Source organism: Dipodomys merriami, unplaced genomic scaffold (genome assembly GCF_024711535.1).
Source record: "Dipodomys merriami isolate MVZ:Mamm:240054 unplaced genomic scaffold, mDipMer1.0.p SCAF_48, whole genome shotgun sequence".
In the NCBI taxonomy this organism is placed as follows: domain Eukaryota; kingdom Metazoa; phylum Chordata; class Mammalia; order Rodentia; family Heteromyidae; genus Dipodomys; species Dipodomys merriami.
Window position 1 is genome coordinate 11,611,835 of NW_027206046.1, and position 26,511 is coordinate 11,638,345.

At 46.3% G+C, this 26,511-nt stretch overlaps 1 protein-coding gene across 1 annotated transcript in view; it reads right to left on the minus strand.

The window, feature by feature from the left end:
• Gldn (gliomedin) overlaps nt 1–13,967 on the minus strand; it is a 29,869-nt gene extending 15,902 nt beyond the window's left edge. Inside the window, exons 1-4 of the mRNA XM_069995412.1 lie at nt 13,584–13,967; nt 5,969–6,020; nt 1,569–1,586; nt 410–517 (exon numbers count right to left, since the gene is read on the minus strand). Of these exons, the coding sequence (XP_069851513.1) occupies nt 410–517; nt 1,569–1,586; nt 5,969–6,020; nt 13,584–13,967 (562 nt within the window). The remainder of the gene's footprint in view (nt 1–409; nt 518–1,568; nt 1,587–5,968; nt 6,021–13,583) is intronic.
• Nucleotides 13,968–26,511: the final 12,544 nt, after the last annotated feature.

Consider the following 26,511-nt stretch of genomic DNA (forward strand, 5'->3'; position numbering starts at 1 on the left):
TGATTATTATCCAAACGCAAGGACTGGCTCTGAAGAAGGAGAGATAGAGGAACACAGACTCAGCTTCCAGCTGAGACGAAAAGATGCCCTCAGCCAGGCGCCGGTGGCTCACGCCTGTAATCCTAGCTTCTCAGGAGGCTGAGATCTGAGGATCCATGTTCAAAAGCCAGCCTGGGCAGGAAAGTCTGTGAGAATCTTATCTCCAGTTAGCCACCAGAAAACTAGTAGTGGCGCTGTGGCTCAAGTGGTAGAGCGTTTGTCTTGAGCTGAAGAGCTCAGGGACAGCGCCCAGGTGGAGTTCAAGCCAAAACAAAAATAAAAACAAAAACAAAAAAAAGATGCCCTCTCCCCTTTGTCCCATCATGGAGACAAGAGATAAGGAAATGCGTTAGAGCAGTTGTTGAAATACCCATTTTTCCTCTCTTCCCATTGGCTCCTTTTTCGCCTCTGGGGCCCTCGGCACCAGGCGGTCCGTCCGACCCATTGTGTCCCGGCAGCCCATCTACTCCTGGAGGGCCTGTGCAAATAGGAGAACAGAACAGTTACAAGTTTTTATCTTGGGGCTGGGAAGGTGGCTCGGTGGTAGAGCGCTTGCCTTGTATGCATGAGAATCTGGGTTCAATTCCTCAGCACCACATAAGCAGAAAAAGCTGGAAGTGGTGCTGGTAGGGCGCTAGCCTTGAGCTGAAGAGCTGAAGGATAGCGTGGCCAGGCCCAGAGTTCAAGCCCCATGACCAACCAAAAAAAAAAAAAAATCTTAAAAAAAGTTTTTAAGGGGCTGGGAAGGTAGCTTAGTGGTAGAGTGCTTAGCTAGCATGCATGAAGCCCTGGGTTCGATTCTTTAGTACCACATAAACAGAAGAGAGCCAGAACCGGCACTGTGACTCAAATGGTAGAGGGCTAGCCTTGAGCAGAGAGAGGCTCCAAGACAGTGCCCAGACCCTGAGTTCAAGCCCTAGGACTGGCAAAAAAAAAAGTTTTTTTTTAGCTTGGCTAGGCACAGTGGCACATGCCGACAAGCTCAGTTTGGTGGGAGGTAGAGATAGGAGGATCATTCCTATGGTGGGGGAGAGTTAGTAAAGCCTCATTTCAATAAACACGCCAGGTATCCTTATTCTGTATGTTATTCTATCCTTCTACATTCTAAAGAGGCTGAAATAGGAGGGTTGTTATCTGAGGCCAGCCCTAGGCAAATCACAAAAGAGTCCATCTGAAAAACACCTATAACTGATAAGGGCTGAGGGTGTAGTTCAGGTAGGAGAACACCTGCCTACACACACAGTACCATCGCCCCAAAGAAAAAGTCACTTAAGTTGATGAGAATTCTTTTAGCCAGTGAGCAGACAGGATTGATGCCTTCCCGTATGACCTCCTGCTTTTCCATCCTCCCAAAGAAGTGACGAGAAGCAGGCACACAAAGCGACAGGCGAAAGGAACATGGAGAGACAGGGACAGGGAAGCAACCAAGTAGCCTCTACAGTCTTCCCCCACTTCTGTCCCCGGAAGGACCCTGGGGATCTGGCCACCCACACCCTGCCCTTGAATCAGGGAAGTCTACGGGCTCTTACCTGGTGGGCCAGGTGGTCCTAAAACAGAAAAAGAAATCCAGATGGTAATTCACAAGTGGAGGGAAGAAAAACCCATATTCTCCCTCCCGCTTAAATGTCTCAGTTACCTGCCGACCCGAAGAAACCAATCCCGTATCTTTTATATTTTCCCCCAAGACACTTTAGAAAACCTAGTGGAGACTCATGCACCGATCAAGCCATTTTTGCTTGTTTTAATGGACCAAGAATAACTTCTGTGCTGGTCTCTCTGTTGATTCTTATACTAGTTATCTCTGAAGCAGTCAGCTCAATTAACTGAGGGTCAGTGGCATGAAGATGGCCCGTGCACGCAGCCCAGGCAAAAGCAGGTGTCAGTACATGGCGGTGCTGTCACCCTGGAACATGAGAACAGTTCCCAGGGCTTTTACCCAGCCAGCTTGTCTCCTCTGGGCTGGCTTACCAGAGCTTTTATTACATGAACTAGCCTGATGAAACTTGAGGAGTAAAATCACCCAAGTGCCTAAGCAGTTTGGATAAATCATTTCTACAGAGTTGTCTCTCTCTCTTTTTTTTTTTGTTTGTTTTTTGCCAGTCCTGGGTTTGAACTCAGGGTGTGGACGCTGTTCCTGAGCTCTTTTGCTCAAGGCTAGCACTCTACCTCAGCACCACTTCTGTTTTTTTTTGAGTGGTTAATTGAAGAGCCTCACTGGGACTTTGCTGCCAGAGCTGGCTTTGAGCCGCAATCCTCAGATCTTAGTTTCCTGAGTAGCTGATTATAGGCGTGAGCCACAGGCATGGGGCTGACTTGTCTTATGTTCACTGGTCTCTCTGAGCACTGAGCAGCAAAGGTCCAGAGGGTTGGAACTTGGGAGATTCAGGGTGGGAGAAAGGCGGAAGCGTGGCCAGGATGGTTTGGGTGGAGATGAGATTGAATCAGATCATGGGTGGAATGGGCAATAAAAACACCTGACTGCCAAGTCAAGAGGGGTAAACTGTCCCTGAGAAGTGATAGAGAATGACTGTAGGCTCCTAAAGATCAATGTCATTTTGAGCTCTTGTTTTTATCTAGAGGATGAATAGAAAGGTGAAAGTAACAGACAGAGAGAGATAGCAGGAGGGACAAGGAGGGAGAGATGGGGGATTATTGTAGGAAAAAAAACCACCAAGATTTTTGTAATTAAAACCAGGCTCATAGCTGGGCACTGGTAGCTCAGGTCTAATCCTAGCTACTCAGGAGGCTAAGATCTGCGGATCAAGGTACAAAGCTAGCCTGGGCAGGAAAGTCCATGAGACTCTTTATCTTCAATTAGCCCCCAGAAAACCATAAGTGGTGCTGTGGCTCAAAGTCATAGAGCACTAGCTTTGAGCAAAAAGAACTCAGGGAACAGCTCCCCAGGCCCTCAATTCAAGGCACACAACCTACAAAAACAAAAGCAAAAACAAACACACAAAAACCCCAAACCCAACATGGCTGGGAATGTGGCTTAGTGGTAGAGTGCTTGCCTAGCATGCATGAAGCCCTGAGTTTGATTCCATATAAACAGATTCCACATAAACAGAAAAGGCCAAAGTGGTGCTGTGGCTCAAGTGGTACAGTACTAGTCTTGAGCAAAAAGAAGCTGAGGGACAGTGCCCAGGCCTTGAGTTCAAGCCCCAGGACTTGGAGGGGAAAACAAACAAACCAGGCACCTGATTGCGGATAAATGTGCGTCTAGCATTCTCTGCAACCGTAGAGAGAGCTGGAAACATACCAAGTACTTCCCGTGGAGTGGGCAAGACTTCACAACCAACTAGAAGGCAATCTCTCAGATAGGCAGGGGATATGGAATACTGATACAGAGTCTGCAGATGCAGCGGCTCTTAGGAGAATAAGGGATTACGGGAAATGTGCAATACATACAGGCCCACTTGGGGCCCAAAACTAGTTGATGTTACAAATTAGGTTAGCCTATGGCTCAGTCCCTGGCTTGACCACCAGAGGGCACGGACATACTAGAAGAGGTGCTGCGGACAGTTACAGAGGTCAGCAGACATTTCTCAGAGTCTTCACTACGAATGGCGCCACAAAAGAGCCACATGGAGATAAGGATGATTTGTCTGTAAGAAGCCAGCTGACTATGTACAGTGGGTTTCGAGACACCCCCACTCCCCAGAACTGTGTTCATGGTGGGACTTCCAGCTTAGCAGGAGCTGAATAATGCAGGACACATTAGCCCTGGCCAAGGTCTCCTGATACTGTTGCTTTTTTCCCCCCTCCTAGTTTCCTTTTATTTTGAGACAGGAACTCACTATGCAGCCCAGGCTGGCTTTGAACTTGCCATCTTCCTGCCTCAGCTTCTGGAGTGCTGGGATCACAGGCATGTGATCCCTAGCATGAAGTGTTCATTAGGGTTCCTTGAAGTTCCTGATACCCCTGCTACAGTAATCCTTGGATGAGTTCACACAATCACCTGCAGTACTCGTGAAAACAAAGAGACCAGGTGTCCTCTCTGGAGATTCTAGTTCATTCTGGATTTATAGAATGAAATGGCAGCAGCCTGACTCCTGAGTTACCACAGGAAGCCAGAATTTCTTGGGAGAGTCACACGAATGTCACTTAGTAAAATGAGACTGGGTTAAGCCACTGAGTTTTTTTTTTTAACTCTGTATGCATGTGCGCACACGCACGCGTGCATGCATGCACCCACTGAGTTTTTTTTAACTCTGTGTATGTGCACACACACGCGTGCATGCATGCACCCACCTGTACTTAAGCTTAAACTCAAGGCCTGGGTGCTGTCCCTTTGTTTGTTTGGTTTTTTGCTCAAGGCTTGTACTCTACTACTTACATTCTACTGCTGGCTTTTCTGGTGGTTAACTGAAAAGAATCACAGACTTTCCTGCCCAGACTGACTTTGAACCACGATCCTCAGCTCTCAGCCTCCTGAGTAGCTGGGATTAAGGCGTGAGCCACCAGCACCTGACTTCTTTCTGCCTGGCATTCTTTGGGCTCTGTGGATCAAGGCTCTCAGCCTACCTCTGAAATTGCTCAATTCAGCCCTGGGTCCTGTCCCTTACTCTCTGGCCCTTGTCCCTAATCCAGGAGATAGGGGCTATCCCAAAGAGTTCAGCAACATAACAGTTCACGTTTCCAGAAGAATCTTCTGGACTCACTTTGCAACTTGTACTGTTCACAAGTTAAGTTTTTAATTGAAGAGCTTTCCGTGTTAAAAAAAAAAAAAAAAAAAAAGAAGCCTAATTTCAAACTGGCACGAAAAAAAGAAATGTTAGCTTTTGAAAAGCATTTTGAAGAGCCAGACAATCACCCATTCTCAAGCCATTTCCTCCGCGGATGCAATCTCCACTGGCAGTCCTCCCTCCTAAGAGGCCTCAATAGCTCTGTCCTGCGCATCCATTGTGTGGCCTGGCTCTCGGGAAGTGTCACTGTAACAATCAGGAGGGAAGAGGCTTTTCCTGGGCCTCTCAACAGGGCTTTTGTACCTGTCGTTCCATCCATCTGAGTATTTCTGTAGCACTCATTACTATCTCTCACGGGAGCTTGGCTAAGGGACCTTCGCTGATGGATGGGAGACTCTCGAGCCTGGAGAGCTTCAGAACAAAGGACCAGGCTGCCCCAGGGTATTCAATTTTCAGGAAGGGCTGAAATGTGGCTGGAGTAATTCAATCAGCATCTCCCCAAAGCCGTGGAATTACTGCCGTTCTCTCTGTGGCTAAAATAAGTGAGAGTCAGCCTAGAATTCAGGGTTCTGTTCACTCACTCATGTGAATCCAAAGTATAGTGTATTAACATATGCCCATCCACTCTTTTTTTTTTTTTTCAGTTGGTCATGGGTCTTGAACTCTTCCACTGAGCCAACTTCCCTGTCCCCCAAGATCCTCTCATCTCCAATTAGCCAGCAAAAAGGTGGACGCAGAGGTGTGGCTCGAGTAATAGAATGCTAGCCTGGATCACAAGTGCCAGGCCGTGAATTCAAGCCCCAGAACCAGCATAAAGCAAAACTAAAACGTAATAGAGGGGCTCTATAGAATGTGGCTGAGTGGTAGAGTGCTTGCTTAGCATGCATAAAGTTCCACGTTCAATTCCTCAGTACCACATAAACAGAAAAAGCCAGAAGTGGTGCTGTGGTTCAAGTGGTAAAGTGCTAGCCTACAGCAAAAGCAGCTCAGGGACAGTCAGTGCCCAGGCCCTGAGTTCAAGTTCCAGGACTGGCAAAAATAAAAATAACTATTAAAAAAGTAATAAAAAAAATTCAAGGGAGTTGTGCTTCTGCTATTTTAATGTAGATCTAATTTCCCCATTTCCTTAAGGTGTCTAGAGTCAGGTCTGGAGGCCTCACACTCAACCCCACACCCATTTTCAGTGTTCTCAGGTGTTTATTCATGTTGGCGGTGTGGATGCTGGCAGCCAGTGACCATCCTACCTGTCAGACAGATGCCTTTCGTGCTGTTGCAGAGGTCCACCATCACCCGGATCTACAGGGAGACAGCCAACAGTAAGCAAGGAGTCCTGACCTTCACTTCTGTGCAGACAAGCAGAACGCAACCAGAAAACCTAACCAGGCAATAGGAAACAGCCTGACAGAAATCATCCAAACGGAACAAAAACCTGGACAAGAGCTAAGGCTGTTTTGTATAAATGCTCATCTCTACCAACACGCTCACTTTGACTTCTCCCAGCTTTTGAGAAGATGGAGGATTGTGAGAGAGTTAAATCCACACCTCTCCAGTGTAATGAGTTGACCTCCTAGAGTCCAACAGGCTCTGTGGTCACAAGCAAGTACTTACTGGTGAGCATGGCAGAGACATTTAACATCTTGACACCCTCCTTCCCTTTTCAAAAACCTCCCTTGAGGGGTAAGCCCTCCCTGCCCAGCCTCTTGCATAGCTAGATTACAGGCATGAGCCACCAGCATGCAGCCAGACTTTGTTCCTATTATTTCTACATATTCCAGTTCAACAACCATATATACAGCGCTCACACCTTATTAGGTATTGTAAGAAATCCAGAGAGACTTTAAAGTATGTTGTCAGATATGCATGGGTTTTATAAAAAGAGACTGAACATCTTCAGAATTTGATAACTGAGGAAGGTTGTAGAAATCTCTCTCTGTGGCTACTAAGGGATGACAACTATTATCCTAGCATAAGATTGAGAGATGTACTAATACGTTGGAAGCATCTTAGGTACCCCTTTTCCATCCTAACAGCAATCTGAGCTGAAGTACTGACTGGATAGTACAATTCTGCCCAGGTAAGAAAACAGAGAATGTAAGCCAAATGCTGGTGGCTCACATGTGTAATCTTGAGATCTGAGGACTGTGGTTTGAAGCCAGCCAGGGTAGAAAAGTCTGTGGGAATCCTGACTTCAATTAGCCACCAAAAAGCAGGAAGTGGAGCTGTGTCTCAAGTAGTAAAGCTGTGGCCTTGAGAACAAAAAAAAGATAAGGAACAGCACCCAGAATCTGAGTTCAAGCCCTAGTACTGGGAGGGGCTGGGATGGGTTAGGAGCAATGGGTGACAGTGTTGTCAGACACCTTGTATTCAGATACTGTTTTGTAGGATGGGAACTTCTTTGTACAACTACTTAAAGCTAATAAGAATAATAAAATGCTTTTTTTTTTTAAAAGGAGGGGCTGGGAAGGTGGCTCGGTGGTAGAGTGCTTGCCTTGCATGCATGAGGCCCTGGGTTGGATTCCTCAGCACCACATACAAAGAAAAAGCCGGAAGTGGCGCTGTGGCTCAACTGGTAGAGCACTAGCCTTGAGCTGAAGAGCTGAGGGATAGAGTTCAAACCCCACGAATGACAAATAAATAAATAAAAAGGAAAAAGGACAAAGAAATAGAGAATATAGTGTTAGTGGGTATATACAACTTGCTCGCCGAGGAGCTCAATTCAGGAATCCTGATTCCCAAGTTCCAGTTTCTTCTCTATTGCTACTCTGGTGATTATTTTAACCAGGCAGTGAAACATTTTTTTTTGATTTACTGCTTTTGTAGTCATTTTCATAAATGAATGTAATCAGCCGCACTACTGGACAAAATTTATTATCTTAACAAGTATGTAATTGCTCATTGAGAGGCGCAGAAAAGAGTGCACAATGACTCATTGGTTGCCTGGGGACCCCAGCAGAAGGGGCCTTTCTAACAATAGAAGCATCAATAGGGAAAATTAGCCTTTCTTTTTGCTACTCATCACCAGCCTAGGACAGGCTTGGCTAGAAACCACAGGGAAGGAATTTCATTTCCTGAATCTCTGGATTATTGACATGCTAAATGTCAACACAGGCATTCTCCAGTAAATTACTGCTATCTTCATTTTAGAATATTCTTTTAAACAAATTTTAGGCTATGTAAGATTGTATTGAAGCTAAATGTACAGTATGAAATTGTGTGCAGTAGGTAAGACCAGAAACTTTTCTTTTTTTTTTGTTAGTTGTAGGGCTTGAACTCTGGGCCTGGGCACTGTACCTGCGCTCTTCAGCTCAAGACAAGCACTCTACCACTTGAGCCACAACACCACTTCTGGTTCTCTGGTGGTTAAATGGAGATAAAGAATCTCACAGACTTTCTTGCCCAGGCTGGCTTTGAACTGCGATCCTTAGATCTCAGCCTCCTGAGTAGCTAGGATTACAGGCATGAGACACCAGTGCCTGGCTCAGAAACTTTTCTTTCCTGATCTTGTGTGTGTGTGTGTGTGTGTGTATGTGTGTGTGCGCGCGCGTGCGTGTGTGTGTGTGTGTGTATTTGAACTCAGTGTTTGAGCACTATCCTTAACTTTTTTGTGCAAAGATAGCACTCTACTACTTCAGCCACACCTTTACTTCCAGCTTCTTGGTGGCTAATTGGAGATTTCATGGACTTTCCTGCCCAGGGCTGGCTTCGAACCACAATCCTCAGATCTCAGTAGGTAGACAACCTTTATGGTAGTCCCAAATGAGGTCAGGTACCCTGGGTCTATCCCTGGAAAGGTGGGAATTTGCACAATGGCCAAGACCTGGTGAAAGCAATCTGCCAAGTTCAATAAGAATGTAGAACTGTGCCCTGTTTTATTTCATTTTTTTTAAAGTTTCTTTAGATATTCAAGGTCAACTACCCAGGACCATGTGACTGAAATATAAATCTGATTCCTCCCTCCTTCCCTAAATACTACCTTAAACATAATAAAACGTAAGTATGTTTTTTGTCCTCAGCAAGATTCAGTGATAGCAAACTCATTAGCTACAGATAATTCAGCTTAAATACTTTACCTTACTTAGTTATTCATGATGACCAAAAGAGGTCAAAATACTTCCTCCTTTATGTTTTGGTTATTGCTGTAATTGCTGTAAAATTGAGACATTTTTCCCACCTTTGATTGCAAAGGAAAAAAATTTTTTTGGGGGGGTCCAGTTATGGGGCCTGAACTCTGGGCCTGGGTGCTGTCCCTCAGCTCTTCAGCTCAAGGCTAGCGCTCTACCACTTGAGTCACAGCGCCACTTGCGGCTTTATTTTCTTTTTGCTTATGTGGTGCTGAGGAATCGAACCCAGGGCCTCAGGCATGCAAGGCAAGCTCTCTACCACTGAGCCACCTTCCCAGCCCACAAAGGAAATTTTTTAAAAATTAAAAGGACCAGGTACCTGTGGCTCACACCTGTAATTCCAGCTACTCAGGAGGCTGAGATCTGAGGATTGCAGTTCAAAGCCAGCCTGGTCAGGAAAGTCTGTGAGACTCTTGTCTCCAATTAACCACCAGAAAACCGGAAGTGGTGTTGTGGTTCAAAGTAGTAGAGTGCTAGCCTTGTGGTGAGGAGCTCAGGGACAGTGCCCAGGCCTGGAATTCAAGCCCCACAACTGACAACAACAACATTTAAAAATGCTAGTTACTGTACAGTAAATTGCCTATTTGCAAATCCTGTCATTTCAGAATTTATTCTGCCCAATTGCTTCTTTTTAAATCTGCATTTTTTTTTTTTTGGTCAGTTGTGGGGCTTGAACTCTGGGCTTGGGCGCTGTCCCTGTGCTCTTCATCTCAAGGCGAGTGCTCTACTACTTGAACCATAGTGCCACTTCCGGTTTTCTAGTGGTTTATTGGAGATAAGAGTCTCATGGACTTTCCTCCCTGAGCTGGCTTTGAACCTTGATCCTCAGATCTCAGCCTCCTGAAGTAGATAGGATTATAGGCGTGAGCCACCGATGCCCAGCTCTCTACATATTTTTAACATATATAAATGGAATAGGACAGCTATGAGATTAAATTATACTAGCTATGAGAAAATACAAGTGAATATTCAATCTTGAGAAAGACAAGAACGTGCTAAATATAAAAACAAAAGTGAAACCCGTCATTGAAAGGCTTTATAACATTTGACTATATGAGCATGAACCAATTTCAACCACTATCTCACCAAAAGACCTATGAAGTTAGAAGGAGATATCACCCTGGCCAAAATGCAAAATAAAAAAAATAAAATAAAAACCCTAACCTTAGTCATACACATTTGCCTGTGTTCCAGATTCTTCACTCAGTGGCTGTGTGACCCTGCACAGGATGCTTAACCTCTCTAAGCTCCAGGGATCTGTGTACAAATGGGAATAATAATGACTACCTCGCAGAGCTGTTGGTAAGATCTTCCTGAAGTACATACTGAAATTGCCTAGTGTAACACCTGCCACATTGCATAACTGCTCTAAAGATTTTTATTAGCCTCTGTTAGTTGTACAATGAGAAGGCTTCAATGCAACATGTACCTGCATACAATGCATTCCAACCAATCTCACCCTTACATCTTTCTCCCTTATCCTCTTTTTCCTTCTTTCCTAGCTGCTGTGAAGAGACAATAAGAACACAGAGACTGGGAGAAAGACAGATGACAAAAGCAGTGTGTCATATAGGAGTTGGAAGCACATGGGTAGAATTTTCTCATTCCACTCACGGGTCCCCAAATCCCTGTTTCCCTTTCTGATCTAGCTTAGTGCTTCACAAACTCAGGGCCTCTTGTTCTTCCTTGGCTTTTTCAGTCAGGTTAGCACTCCTCACTTGAGCCACAGATCCACTTGCAGCTTTTTTACTGGTTAAAGAGTCTCATAGACTTTCCTGCCTGAGCTGGCTTCAAACCACAACCCTCATATGTCAGCCCCCGAGGAGCTAGGATTACAAGTATGAGCTACCAGAGTCAGGCTCCACTAGAACATTTTCATTGGAACATAGTTTTCCGTTATTCATTCCTAGTAAAAGTTTATATGTGTGTCCTAGGCAGGGATTCCCAAATTCCCAGCACTCTGGCAAGCACAAGAAACATTTTCTTAGTGATAGATGAAGGGGTAACTCTGTCAACTGCATTCAGAACAAACTCTTCAAATTGCATTTGAATGATCTGTAGTTAGCCTCTTTAAAACTAGAAGCAAATTATGTCTATTTCAAACACACAGCAGTTAAAACTCAAAGCTACTGATACAAAGCAACTGATGGGCTGAAAAATGCTCTTTTGTAGCTGAATCACAACCTCAAAGCTCGAGTTTCATACAAATGACCTTTAGTCTGTACATAAAATGCATGTAAATTAAGCTTGAATGTCAGCTAGCTTTGGCAATGGAGTTTAGGTGGTGTTTTTTTTTTGTTGTTGTTGCTACTGGGTTTTTGGTTTTTTTTTTTTTAATGGTGAGGAGGGAGTTAGAGGAATGTAGACAATAAAAAGAAGTCTTTAAAAATCATGTAAGTGTGTGTGTGTGTGTGTGTGTGTGTGTGTGTGTGTGTGTGTGTGTGTGTGTGTGTGTGTGTGTGTGTGTGTGTGTGTGTGTGTGTGTGTGTGTGTGTACCAGTACTAGGATTTGAACTCAAGGTCTCACACTCTCCCTTTTTTTTCCACTCAGGACTGGCAGAGCCTATTCAGCTGGTGGGAATGCACAAATGTTCCCCAGTCAGGCAATGGTGATGTTGCTGCCCTTTGGTCAGTGACAGCTGCTGGTGACTCTGCTAGGTGACCTAGAGTTAAATCTAGCTTCCAGAGGAGTGTCTCCATTCTCTGGTGTTCGTGGCTGAATAGGCTGCAATTTGAACACAAAAGCCTCCACCTTAAAAGCAGGATTAAAAATATAAAATGTTGATATAGGTCAGATGGATTTCTGTTTGAGCATTTCAAACACTCCTACAAATGCAGGGTGACTTACCAAGAGAGAGAGCAAGCACACTCCTCTAGTGAGTTTTCTCCATGTTTATGGGGGTCTTTCTTTCAACCTTTTTCTTGGGCTTAGATTTTGAAATGATAGTGTGAGTTTAAAAAAAAAAAATGAAGCCAGGAATGGAAAGCTTGAACTCTCTCAAAGTATGCAGTACTTGATTGTACTTTAAAAGCATTCTACTTCACAGGAGACATTTAAAAGCCTCTAGGTAACAGATGCTCTAAGTAGACTTGTTTTCTTCAGATAACTAGGCTTCCACAGTGTGGGATCAGAGGACTGGAAATGACAACTGTGTTTTTCATATTGTGAAGTGAAACAAGACCAGGGCAGCAGTGGATGAGGGGACGAGAGGAACTGCAACGGGACCCACGTGTATACATTTTTGGAAAAACTGTGAATTAAAGTCAGCATTTTAAAGAATTTAAAGAACTTCAAGCCAGCTTTTGCTGATTTTAATTCACAGGAGGATAAGATCTGCAGATCTCCATTTGTACCCAGACTGGGCAGAAAAATCCAGGAGATTCCATCTCCAGTTAGCCAGCAAAATGCTGCACTGGACATGGGGCTCAAGCACAGAACTCCAGAACCTAGTACCAGGGCACATATTCCAGGGCTCATGTGTGTGTGCGCATGCGCGCACACACATGCACGCATGCACACACACACGCACGCACACACGCACACACACACGTTAGCAAAAACAAACTGAAAACAAAAGACAAAGACTTGGAGGCAGGGGAGGATTGAAAGGTCCTGGAGACCCATCTCCAAAATAACCAGCAAAAAGCTAGGCTGAGGGCATTTGGGCTTTTTTGTTGTTGATATTATTGTTTTGTCGGTCGTGGGGCCTGAACTCTGGGCCTGGGCACTGTCCCCCAGCTCTTCAGCTCAAGGCGAGTGCTCTACCACTTGAACCACAGCGCCACTTCCACCTTTTTCTGCTTATGTGATGCTGAGGAATCGAACCCAGGGCCTCATGCATGCAAGGCAAGCGCTCTACCACTGAGCCACCTTCCCAGCCCGGCATTTGGGCTTTTGTTGCATGGTTTTGTTTTTAATTGGCTAGTATTGCTCTCTCCCATTTGGAACAACCTCAATCTCATGGACACCTTTCCCAGCAGCCACGTCTCAGGTGGGCTGTAAAGTTAAGGCGGGTTTGTTCTTAAACTGGGACAATTAGGTCACCTGTGTCATGGGGATAAATTCGGGTCAGGCCTGGTGAAAAGTCATCTGGTCACCAGATTGAGTCAGGAAAAGAATCGCTCTATTGAAAAGCTGGTACTCTTTCAGAAACGTTCCCTCCATCTTTCCAGAAGCCGCCCAGCCCCAAACCCCTCCCTGGCCCCAGGTAGAGCCAAGAGACCTTCGTGGCCCAGTTCCCAACCAAAGGAGAAAACATTTGCTCAAAGTTGGGAAGCAAGTATGGTCTTCAAACACTGTTCATAGCCTGGCGCTGGTGGCTCAGGCCTGTAATCCTAGCTACTCAGAGGAGGCTGAGATCTGAGGATTGAGGTTCAAAGCCACCAGGCAGGAAATTCCAAGAGACTCTTATCTCTGATTAACCACCAGAAAATTGGAAGTGGCGCTGTGGCTCAAGTGGTAGTGTGTTCCCCTTGAGCTGAAGAGCTGAGGGACAGCGCCCACGCCCAGAGTTCAAGCCCCATGACCGACCAAACAAAACAAAGAACAAAAAAACACTGTCCACAACCGTCATTTACCCCCCCCCCACCTTGCCCCACTACAGACCAGACACTGACCCCAAAGGGTCACCACCGACCTCGCGGCCCATTCACAACAAGGCCCTTTGGGGAGACCCTGGCGGCCCCCTCCCTCCGCCCAGCCCGGCGGGGGGGCTCGGGCAGCCGCGCCCCCGCCTACCGGCACCATGGAGTAGGTCATCATCATCAGCATGTCCTGGCTCTCCCCGCGGACGTGCGGCGGCGGTGGCGGCGCCGGCGCGGGCTCCCCGCCGTGGCTGCGCTTGTTGCGCGCTGCGATCGCGGGGTCCGGGGGCGGCGGCGCGGGGGGCCCGCGGGGGGCCCGGCTCAGCTCGGCCAGGAAGGCGCGGAGGGCGCCGGCCTCGCGCTGCTCCCGGCCTCGCTGCGCCTCCAGCGCCCGCAGCGCCGCGCTCAGCCCGCGCCACTGGCACAGGGCGAACACGGTGCCCGCGGCGTTGAGCGCCGACAGCAGCGCCACCGCCGCCAGGGCGCCGCGCAGGCCCCAGCCCGCGGCCCTGCGGCCTCGCTCGGCGCCGGGGGCCATGGCTAGGGCTCCGGGCGGTCCGGGCCCCGTGGTCTTTATAGGTCTGGGCAAGCCGTGGGCTGCGGGCAGCGCCGAGGCACGCCGCCCTGCGGTCGGGCTGGCGCAGGGGGTTGGGGACGGTGGCGGTGGCGCCCGGGCTGCCCGGAGGGACCGGCGGGCGCGAGGGGGTGAGACGCAACGCGGAGACGGCCCGCGGAGGAGGGGCGCGCCTCGGCTCCCAGACCCGAGCAAAGCGGCAAGCCGGCCTCTCCCACTCGTCCTGGCCGGCCCGTGGGCACTGCCGTGGCCCAGACAGGCAGACGAGCGACAGACAGAGGGGGAGGCCAGGAATTCTGACGGCCCGGCCCGGCAAGTCTCCAGATTCCATGCCCTTCCCCGGCGCCCCCCACGCCGCCTTCTTTTGGAGAAAATGACCCGTGTGCTCAGATCGCAAAGCGTGGGGCCCACGGTTTCCGTGTGAGGTCTCCTGGAGATCCTCAGAGCTTTTCCAGGATGGGGGTGCGCACTAGAGGTTAAAGAGGACCCTCCCCCCCCCCCAGAGCCCAGACTGCTTGGCCAGCAGCTGTCTGTCATCCCTAAAGGGGGCTTCCAAGAACTCTCCCTGAGACCCGTACCCCGGGGACAGCAGTGCCCAGTGGGAAACCAAGGAATCAGGAGAGCTGGTGCTAAAGCCACCCTGCCTCTGCTGCCACCTGGGAGTTTTAGGACGTGTCCTGTGATCATTCGGCGGTTCCTTCTGGCTGGAGGGCTGCACGGCCTGGCCAGCCAACGCCTGAGATCTTCCCATGCCTCCGTTACCATGTGACAGCACCTGTTATCTCCTGTGGCTAACGGGGAAATAAGCATCTCATGGACATTCCTTTCCTGGCTGGCTTCAAACTACAAGCCTCCAATCTCAGCCTCCTGAGTAACTAGGATTACAGGACTAAACCTTTATCCCCACACTCCACAAAGCCACTGTGAACCCTGCCCATGATACTCACCCTCAACAAATGTGCTTTGGGACTCGGGACTCAGGACTGAGAACACTTGTGGTATGGATACCCCCAGAATATTACCCAGGGGTCAGGAGAGGGGCAGATGAAGAAAGCATTGTCCGGATTTCCTTCCCTATAAACTCTCTCTCAGATTCCAGCCCAGATCCTTCCAGGTAGGACTGACAAGAAGGATGGGCAAGGTCATCTGTAAGAATGACGTCTTCACTTATCCCCAACCTCACAATGTCTGTCTGTCCGTTTTCCCTTTCCCCTGTGACTACTGTCTATGACCGCCTTTGCACCAGCGCCACACATTCACTTTCCTCCTTCACTGCCTAGCTCGGTGTGGCCTCCTTCTATATCAGCCCCAAGGGGTCCCTCTCCCTGATCTCTCTGCAAGGAGTAGCTAGCATTACAGACATGATTCACCAACACCTGGCAAAACCAAACTTTTGTGCACAGGGCACATGAGCAGGTATGTAAGTGCTACAGCTTGGGGGTTTGCTCTGTGGGGCTCTCCAATCTCTATATTTTCCTAAGCCTCTCTAGACTTGTTGAGATGCAGGTATGTCTGCAGAGTATGGTCTGCCTGGTACTCCTCAGGACAGGCTGGAACTTTCCACTTAATAATAATAAAAGTAAGCTATCCATCTGGCCTGCTTTGTTGACTTAGAAAGTTCAAAATCCAGTAGGGACACAGAAGTGTCTGATTTCCCTTTTCTGGAGACCAAAGAAACCAAGAACATTGAGTGCTGCCTTTACAATGAGCAGCAGTTTTTCCATTAAAAGGCAGATACTCTATTTCCTACAGTTAAATAGAATGGCCCCTACAAATGATTCTAGCTAGTTAACGTAAGGTTTTGGAGAGTGAAGTCCAATTCAAGAATATACACCAATTATAATTGCACAGCAGGTCTCTAAATTGTGAAATAATTTCCATTAACCCTAAGAGCCTGAGACTGGGCATTTTGATCTTCTGCAATGCGGGCAGATATGTTGTGATTCCTGATGGTAGTTTGTTGCCTGCTCATCCCAGCCCACCCTCCCTTTTTAGAGAAAGTCTCTCTAAAAGTTGAGTATATATCTTTCATTTGACCTCCCCTGACTTAGTTCTAATTACTGTTTTGTTTTGGTCGCTTGATTGAGTCTTACCATGTAACCCAAGCTGCCCTCAAATTCACTATCTTCCCTCCAGATGCTTACGTAACTAAACACAATGGGTGTAACATTGTGGTAGGTACAAAGCCCAAACCTAAATGGCTAAACCATCAACAACTGGAGAACACATTTATCACCTTACATGGGCGTTATTTCCAAAGCACTGTGTAGGAATTTTATCTGGGGCGTCTGTGCATAGTCATATGGGAAAGCACTTTAAGGGTGGGCACATTCCTGAGCATGTGCAGTTGAAGGCCGTCAATTTAAGAAGACGGTAGACACATTTTGGGGAATGCTTAACTCAAGGTCATAGAGCACAAGTCCACAAGATTAAAAGGGTCATAAATGCCTTTAGGTTACAGGGAAGGTGTGGCTGTCCACAGGTGGGTATGACCTTGGGTCAGGTGGCTCTCTACTGCTGAAGTATGTCATAGCCTTAATCCTGAAAGCAGATAGCAGTCTTCTCTTGAAAGAGAAGCTAGGATGCATTTCCACATCTATCACATGTTTTCTGATTACTGGGGGAGACAGATCTGCCAACTCTAACACCAGCAGACCAAGTCTGAACTCAGAGTGGAGGAGTTTGCTTCTTTTTTTTTTTCTGTCTGGAGTTACAGCCTTTTAGGGAATAAAAACCTGATGATCTTCACAAACAACTGAAACAGGAATAGAAGTGCCTGGAGTGGGTTCTCTATCATCATGAGATTCACTCATGAACGGGAAACTGCTAAATCCACTGATGTAAGTTAATACTGTAAAGCCCTACTTACAAAACTTGAACCACTGTTTTTGAAAAGATAAAACTAAGACTTATATGGGTAGTGTACTTCAGTTTTCAAATGTCACTTGACTCCCAAAATAAGCCTGTAAAGTGAGAAGTACAGGCCTTTATTTATTTATTTATTTATATTTGTAATGTGATGCTAGGGATCAAACCCAGAGCCTCGGACAGGCTTTACAATGAGAGAAGCAAGGGTTAATAACTCGCATGTACAGCCCCAAGAGTGAGTCTTTTAACCTTTGCATAGAGGAAACCAAATCTCAGAATAGGTAATTGACTGTCAGATGTCATGGCTGACCTCAACCATGTAGGAACCTTCTAGGCCAGAAGCTGGGACCAATCAGGAATGTTTAAGACAATGGACAGGAAGTGAAAGAATAAGACAGGTAAAGAGTTCAAAATGGGCTGGGAAGGTGGCTCAGTGGTAGAGCGCTTGCCTTGCATGCTCAAGGCCCTGGGTTCGATTCCTCAGCACCACATAAGCAAAAAGAAAAAAAAAGCCGGAAGTGGCGCTGTGGCTTAAGTGGTAGAGCGCTAGCCTTGAGCTGAAGAGCTGAGGGACAGCGCCCAGGCCCAGAGTTCAGGCCCTACGACCGGACAGCAAAAAAAAAAAAAGTTCAAAATGGTGAACTAGAAAAACTCAAGAGTAGCACTTTCCTCCAAGACTTAAAAGCAAAACAGAGCAAACACTGAATACTAGAATATGTATGACAAAGAACAGAGAAAACCAGGCCCTGGTGTAGCACAGTGCCACTTAGAATGCTGGTGGGAAAACAGTAGGTGAACTCTAGGGGCCTAACCCCAAACTGAATGTGGTGGTAAATGCCTATAATCCTGGCTAACCAGACACTGGAAGATTAAGACTTCTGGCCCACTGGAAGAAAGTTAGTAAGACTATCTCAGAAGCAAAATGCAAAGGAAAGGGCTGTGGAGGTAATCTCATGTATTAGAACCTAGTAAGGGCAGTCACAAAATTGGTGTTAAAACACATGTGCATCTTGTGTGATTTATGTTATCATAGTCGCAGTGATTCTACACCTTGGTGCAGATATCCAAATACTCATTAGTTGTCCCAATACAAGTTGAATACAGGTTTTTTCTAGATAAAAAAACACCTGTTGCTGGGCGCCGGTTGCCCATGCCTGTAATCCTAGCTAGTCAGGAGTTTGAGATCTGAGGATCACGGTTCAAAGTCTCCTGGACTTTCCTGCCCAGGCTGGCTTTGAACCGTGGCACTATGGCTCAAGCAGTAGAGCACTGGCCTTGAGCTGAAGAGCGCAGGAACAGCACCCAAGACCAGAGTTCAAGCCCCACGACGGACAAAACAAAAAAAAATAAACACCTGTTATTCTATAAAATTGCTTTTGTTCACTTCTTGATTATAACAAAGTAGATGCATTACATTGATTTTTTTAAAAAAACATATTATTTTGGTGGTACTAGAGTTTGAATTCAGGGCTTTATGCTAGCCAGGCAGATGTTCTACCACTTGAGCCTCATCTCTAGCCCTGTTTTTTTTTGCCAATCCTGGGGCTTGATCTCAAGGCCTGGGCACTGTCCCTGAATTTTTTTTGCTCAAGGCTAGCACTCTACCACTTGAGCCACAGTACCACTTCTGGCTTCCCCTAACCCCATCTGGGACTTGAACTCTGGGCCTGAGTGCTGTCCCTGAGCTTCTTTGGCTCAAGGTTAGCACTCTACTACTTGAGCCAAAAGTGCCATTTTTGGCTTTTTCTGAGTAGTTTATTGGAGATAAGAGTCTCACAGACTTTCCTGTCTGTGGTGGATTTGAACTTCAATCCTCATATCTCAGTCTCCTGAGTAGCTATCAGCACCTGGCTTTCTTTCTAGCCCTGGTTGTGGTTTTTTTTTTTTGTTTGTTTGTTTGTTTTGTTTTGTGCTGGTACTGGAACTTGAACTCAGAACCTTGCATTTTTTTTCTCTGAAGGCTGGTGCTCTACCAGCCACACCTCCCTTCTGGCTTTTTTCTTTTTTGCATAACTAGAGCTAATTTGTCTGCCCTAGGCTGGTTTCAAACCAGAAGCTTCAGATCTCAGCCTCCTGAATAGCTAGGATTACAGGTGTGAGCCACTGTCATCCAGCTTAATTTTTTTCTTTTTGTTATGATGGATTTTGGGAACATTTAGTGTATATAGGCAGATTTCATAATCTATGGGCTTCATTTAAGCACAATAAAGGGAGAAACACAAATCATTTGTTCTAAGCGGTACTGGATTGGTGGGGTCCTAGGAGCCTCTATTCTAACTGAACCCTACTTGGGAGGAAGCACCCCTCAGTCTGTTAGGATATCACTGGGTTCCTGAAAAACTTACCTTATTTGAAAAAACTCGAGATTAATCAGTCCCCAAGCAACTAGGCAATTTGTCCTAAATCAATTTGAAATCTGCCACTGACATATTTCTTTCTTCAGCTACGGGGTGGCGGGTTGAGAAGCTTCACACAGAGTTCCGCGCAGGAGCCTGCGGTTCTGCCTGCTCCGTGATCTCATGAACAGCTGTGTCTGGAGGAAACTCTTCTCCCTTCCCCGATGCTGCCTCTACCTGCTTTACCTTGACTTTTCCCCTAAGTTTATTTTTTTTTATCTTCTCAAAGGCTCTGCAAACTCCTTGAGGGCAGAGGTGATCTATGTTCTAAGGTAACCATTAAGAATGTCGAAGGCAAGGCTCTTGGTGGCTCAAGCCTGTAATTCCAGCAGAGATCAGGATAAAAAGTGAGAACCCCTTATCTCAACCAACAGGCCAGGCATGTTAGTGCAAGGCTCGTCTATGTGGGAGGTAGAGGTAAGAGGATCTCAGTCTGAGGCTTGCCCAGATAAAAAACTCTATCTGAAATATGACCCAAAGACAAAAATGTTGGAGATGTAGATCAAGTGATGAAGCACCTGCCTACCAAGTACAAGGCTCTAAGCTCAAACTCCAGAAACACAAGAAATTATATACATATATATATATATATATATATATATATATATATATAGACACACACACACACACACACACACACATACATACATACATACATTCATACACAAAAAAGGAGCCAGGCCACCAATGGCTCACAATTGTAATCCTAGCTACTCGAGAGGGTGAGATCTGAGGATCATGGTTTGAAGCCATCCCAGGCAGAAAGAGTCCATGAGACTCTTACCTTCCAGCAAAAATTTGCAAATGGAGCTGTGGCACATGTGGTAGAACACTATCATCCTTGAGAGGAAAAAGCTAAGAGACATTTCCCAGATCATGAGTTCAAGCCCCAGTTCCAGTAACAAAAAGAAACAATATTGAAGGAATAGTTGAATGCATGCATACATAACTGAATGATTGTTAAATGGCTCTACTGCTTTAATACTAGCGTTTGTGGAAGTCAAATAGAGTGCTTTGTACTCTCTCTCCAGCCAGCTTGCCAGCTGAGCCCCTAATGGTGTCTTGGGCTTTAATCAGGAGTTTAATTAGCCCTGGCACATGATTTTTGAAGGAAATGGGGAATAATGATGAGCACAAGCAGGAGAGATCTGGAGTGTCATATGGCGTCATGTGTCACCCTTGATTTTCCATGTGGGGCTGGACTAAGTCCTAGGTAACTTCTAAATGTTAGATGTGTTTACGCTTTCAAGATGCTAGCTGCTTAACACCTAATATCGACTACTCTATAGCAAAATTAAGAGCTACTTTTGCATGATGAGTGGTGTATACAAAGTCCATGGCTGTAGAATAGGTGGGAGGGAAATCAGGCCTAGACTGGGGTTAGATGTTCGGGGCTTGCCTCTGACTTTCACCAACTACCTGTATGATCAAAGACAAGGCATCTTCTATTTCCAGGTTTAAATGTCTACAATTATCTGGGTGCTGATGGCTCCTATAATCCTAACTACTCAGGAGGATGAGATCTAATTCAAAGCCAGATCAGTATGGGTAGGAAAGTCTGTGAGACTTAATCACACACACACACACAAATAAACCCCAACAAGCTGGGAGTGGAGCTGTGGCTCCACTGGTAGGACATCAGTCTTGAGCAAAAAGCTAAGGAACTGTGCCCTGGCCCTGAATTCAAGCCCCAGTAATCGTGTGCATGTAGACATTAATCCATGTGCATAGCAAATCAACCATGCAGCACCAACTTAAACTTCCTGCTCCTCCCTGCACTTGTTCCTCCCAGTGCTGGGACTCACTTTTGACCAGAGGTATAACTCTCCAAAATGCAGGTCTCCTACTATGTTTTTTTCCCCTCTTTTCTTTTCCTTTCTTTTTTCTTTTTTTGCGGTCTTGGGACTCGAACTCAGGGTCTGGGCGCTATCCCTAAGCTTTCTTTGCTCAAGGCTAGCACTCTACCTCTTGAGCCACAGTGCCACTTTGGGCTTTTTCTGAGTATTTTATTGAAGATAAAGAGTTTCACAGGGGGTTGGGAATGTGGCTTAGTGGTAGAGTGCTTGACTAGCATGCACGAAGCCCTGGATCGATTTCTCAGTACCACAGAAATGGAAAAAGCTGGAAGTGGTGCTGTGGCTCAAGTGGTAGAGTTCTAGCCTTAAGTAAAAGCAGCTGAGGGATAGTGCCCAGGCCCTGAGTTCAAGCCCCAGGACTGGCAAAAAACAAACAAACAAAAAAACAACAGACAAGCAAACAAAAATGGAGTCTCATGGGTATTTTTCTGCCTGGGCTGACTTCGAACCACGATCCTCAGATCTCAGCCTCCTGAGTAGCTAGGAGGCTGAGCCATCTGTGTGCAACTCCTAGTATGATTTTTCCATGTTCAATACTTTTCCATGTTCTATACTTTTGGCTGATAGGCTGAGGGGAATTTTCTGTTATACTACTGTTCTATTTCATATTTCTATTTTTGAGTTTAAGTGACAACAAGCACTATGCCACATGTACATATCTCCTTTCTTCAGGCACTTATTATAGGTTTGGACAGAACAAGAAGCTCTGTGTAGAAAAAAAAAAACCTACAAAAAGGGCTGGGAATGTGGCTTAAAGTGTGCTTAGAAGGCGGTAGAGTGCTTGTCTAGCATGCAGGAAGACCTGGGTTCAATTCCTCAGTATCACATAAACAGAAAAAGCTGGAAGTGGTGCTGTGGCTATAGTGGTAGAGTGCTAGCCTTGAGTACAGACAGGCTTAGGGACAGAGCCCAAGCCCTGAGTTCAAGCCCCAGGACTGGAAAAAAAAACCAAAACCAAAAAAGCCAAGAAGCTATGTGTGAAAGTGTAGATCCCTAGGATTTACTGGGTATATTATTTAAACATGAGCCACATTCTACTTGAGCCTTTTCTTGTAGTTGAAAATCCTACCAGAAAGAACTGTTTTCACTGAGAGGTAAACACCATGTGGTATTTCAATCAGTTTTACTCCAATATTAACTCTTGTCCAGTGGTCAACATTTGAATGAAATATTGTAGCTGTGAAGCTCTTCCTTTATTTTCCTGAAAAAAACTCCCTCCAATGACTTGGAAATTATATGTTGAGAGGTTCCAGGGTAAACTATGCATTAGCTGACAGTGATCAAAAAGCCTTTACTCTGCCTGGACGCTGGTGGCTCACATAGCTAGCTACTCAGAAGTCTGAGAGATGAGGATCAATGTTCAGAGACAACCCTGAAGTAAAAGGGTAAGAAACTCTTATCTCCAAATAACCAGAAAAAATTCAGAAGTAAAGGTGTGGCTCAGTGGTAGAGTACTAGCCAGTCTTCAGTGTAAAACAACAATGGAGAGCATGAGGTTCTGAGTTTAAGCACCAGTACCAGCACAAAAACAAAGCCGAGTGCTAATGACTCACGCCTATAGTCCTAGCCACTCAGGAGGCTGAGATCTGAGGATCAGTTTAAAGCTAGCCTGGGCAGGAAAGTCCCTGTGAGATTCTTAACTCCAGTTAACCACCAGAAAACTCGAAGTGGAGCTGTGGCTCAAAGTGGTAGAGCACTAGCCTTGAGCAAAAGCACTCAGGGATAATGCCCAGGCCCTGAGTTCTAGCCCCACAGCTGAAAAAAAAAATACGTCTCTTGGTCATTTTCACCAAAAATAAGGTGTGTGTGTGTGTGTGTGTGTGTGTGTGTGTGTGTGTGTGTGTGTGTGTGTGTGTGTGTGTGTGTGTGTGTGTGTGTGTGTGTGTGTGTGTGTGTGTGTGTGTGTGTGTGTGTGTGTGTGTGTGTGTGTGTGTGTGTGTGTGTGTGTGTGTGTGTGTGTGTCTTAAACGCGGTCTCCTGTTCTCACTTGGCTTTTTTGCTCAAGGCTCTACCACTTGAGCCACAGCTCTTCTTCCAGTGTTTTTCTGGTTAAGTGGAGATAAGAATTCCATGGACGTTTCTGCTCAGTTAGTCTTTGAACTATGATCCCCAATCTCAGCCTCTTGAGTAGGCAGGATTACTGGTATGAGACAAAAGCGCCCGGTTGATGGCTGCTCTCTACAGCACACACTTCCAGTTTTCTAGTGGTTAACTGGAGATGAGTCAGTCCCAAAGTGACTTTTTAGCCTGGGCTGACTTAGAACCATGATCCTCAAATCTCAGCCTCCTGAGTAGCTAGGATTACAGGCTCCCAGCGGAGGGACATGATTCTGCAGAAGTTCAAAAGAAAAATCCCAGGAAGATGCCCATGTCCTCTGCTTTTCTCCATGATATAGACATCTCATGGACTTTATTCCCTACTGCCCCGCCAGTCTCCTGGTGTGAGGTATGCTGTGGTGTGATTCAGTCCACAGGGTTCGTAAGTTTGGAGAGTTCCCTCAGGAGGAAGAATCCACACCCACACACAATAACAACATTTGGAATCTCTGTGGTGAGTTGGGAGGTGAGGAGGGCTGGGAGGGAACATGCTGGTGGCATATTTTCCTGTCCCCTTTTTCTCAGTAGGAGTCTGGATGTCAGAGCTAAGGAAACAATGACGCGCGTGCGCGTGTGCGTGTGTGTGCGTGTGTGTGTGTGTGTGTGTGTGTGTGTGTGTGTGTGTGTGTGTGTGTGTGTGTGAACTGGAGGCTAGAAAGCGCCAAAAGAAAAACAAAAAAGTAGAACCACACCCAAATTCAAAAATTTGGTGCTGGAAGGCTCCCATAGCACACAACAAATTTCTCCTGGTTGGTTCAAGTTCTGCTATTTCAAAATAGTTTTTTGGGGGTTTTTTTGGCGGTGGGGGGGTGGAGAGGAAGGGCAGGCCTTGAACGCTGGTCCTGGGCGCTGTCCCTGAGCTCTTCAGCTGAAAGTGAGCTCTCTACCACTTGAGCCACAGCGCCACTTCTGGCCTTTTCTGTGTATGTGGTACTGAGGAATCAAACCCAGGGATTTGTGCATGCGAGGCAAGCACTCTACCATTAAGCCACATTCTTAGCCTTTCACTTGAATTCTTTAGGGAACTTTATACCTAAACATGGCTACTTCCTGAGAGCAGCTTCTGTTTACACAGAAGTTTCTTAGCAGACAAAGGAGGAGAGGGGATTGAATTATCAGATGTGCCGAGACTCTAGGGGTGGTGATGACATGATTTTGAAGAGGGATCCAGAGACAGTAGAGCCGGGGTTACTGGAAGGAAGGGTAAGGGTAAGAGGTTTCTTTCTCTTTGAGCCAACAAGACCTATAATCTCAGGATTCATTTTGGTGGGGAAGAAAACCACTAAATTCCCTGAAGAAATTTTTGAGGTTAGGGCTGGGAATGTGGCTAGTGTGAGAGCGCTTGCTTAGCATGCATTAGGCCCTGTTTTTGATTCCTTAGTACCACATAGACCAAAAAAATTAGTAATTAATAATAAAAAAAATTATTGAGGCTTGGAAGTTTGGAATCTGTGTTACAACACTTTAGGGAACAGTTCAGAAGTGAGATGTGCCGGGCGCTGGTGGCTCACTCCTGTAATCCTAGCTACTCAGGAGGCTGAGATCTGAGGATCGTGGTTCAAAGCCAGCCCGGGCAGGAGAGACCGTAAGACTCCTATCTCCAATAAACCACCAGAAAACCGGAAGTGGCGCTGTAGCTCAAGTGGTAGTGCGCTTGCCTTGAGCTGAAGAGCTGAGGGACAGCGCCCAGGCCCAGAGTTCAAGCCCCACGACAGACCAAAAAAAAGAAGTGAGATGTGAGTGGATACCGGTGGCTCACCCCTACAATGGGGCTGAAATCTGATATTGAAGGTTCAAAACTAGCCTGGGCAGGAAAGTCCAGGAGATTATCTCCAATTAACCAGTAAGAATCCAGAAATAGAGCTGTGGTTTCAATGGTGGAGCACTAGCCTTGAGCAAAAAAGCTAAACAAGAACATGAGGCCCTAAGCTCAAGACTCAGGACTGGTGCATGCTGCATGGGCCAGTTCTCTGGATACCTCTACATCTAGAATTTGCAGTGTTTCCTAATGGGAGGGAGCTGGTGTCTATGCTATGTCAGGGAGAGGGTGGTGATTTGCCCAAAGTAACATACTGATTTGGTTTCTCCCAAGGTTGTTTTAGTCAAATATGCTTGCAGTACCCTAGTGGAGGAGGTTTAGGAAGGGAAGAGAGAGATATGGGTTTTTTTTTTTTGTGCTATTCCTGGGTCTTGAACTCAGAACTCCATTTTGAACCTGGATCCTTAGATCTCAGACTCTTGAGTAGCTAGGATTATAAAAGAGGCATCCAGGGCTGGGAATGTGGCTTAGTGGTAGAGTGCTTGTCTAGCATGCAGGAAGCCCTGGGTTCAATTCCTCAGTATCACATAAACAAAAAAAGCCGGAAGTGGTACTGTGGCTCCAGTGGTAGAATGCTAGCCTTGAGCAAAAGAAGTTCGGGGACAGTGCCCAGGCCCTGAGTTCAAGCCCCAGGATTGGCAAAACACACCAACAAAAATTAGAAAGAGGCACCCAGCAGAAAATATTTTGTCAAACATCAGGTTATGGTACATGTTAACCCAGAAAGTTTAAGATATGACAACTAGGGTCTAGGATGTATTTTTAAGTTACTTGATGGTGTTAATGACATGAAGTATTTCCATTTCGCTCTGTTTAGAGAATTAACAGTACAAGAGTAGCAGCAGCAAACAGATCTCTAATTGCCAAGCAGTTCCTTTCTCTAAATACAGTATATGAAACAAAAGAGACATTTGCGTAAAGAGCCTATTACTTTTCCCATTGTACACCTCCAAAGCATGTAAGGGCTGGAGGGGTTCAGGGAAAAGCCATGCTTGCTGTTGGGCTTCTGCTCAGTTCTCTCAGGAGGTCTCATGAACACATGCACATGTGTTCCTGGTCACTACATTAGAGAGCGAGGTTCCCAAACTCAAGGCTCCTTCCTCCTGCACCATGAGGCTCAAAGCTCTTGCAGGTTTATCTTCAGTCTACCTCAACTCTGGCAGCCCTTACCTTTGGCTGTGGGGCCCATCTCCGGCCCCTGGTCTGTAGTGACAAGGCAACACCAGGCAGGGGCACGGCAATAGACCTATACCTCCATGTTCGTCGTGTCTCCCAGAAGGGAGATGTAGCTAGCTGCTCCTCTCAGGAATTTTATTGATTGTACTTTACTGATAGCTTATCTCTCTCTTCTCCCCAGGGAGCTTGTTTGACTTCTTCCCCTCTGCTCCTAGGCCATCCCTCTCTATTCTCAACCTGTGATCAACTTCTTCTAGGGCCTAGCGTCTGGACAGTGCCATCCATTATTACCTGCC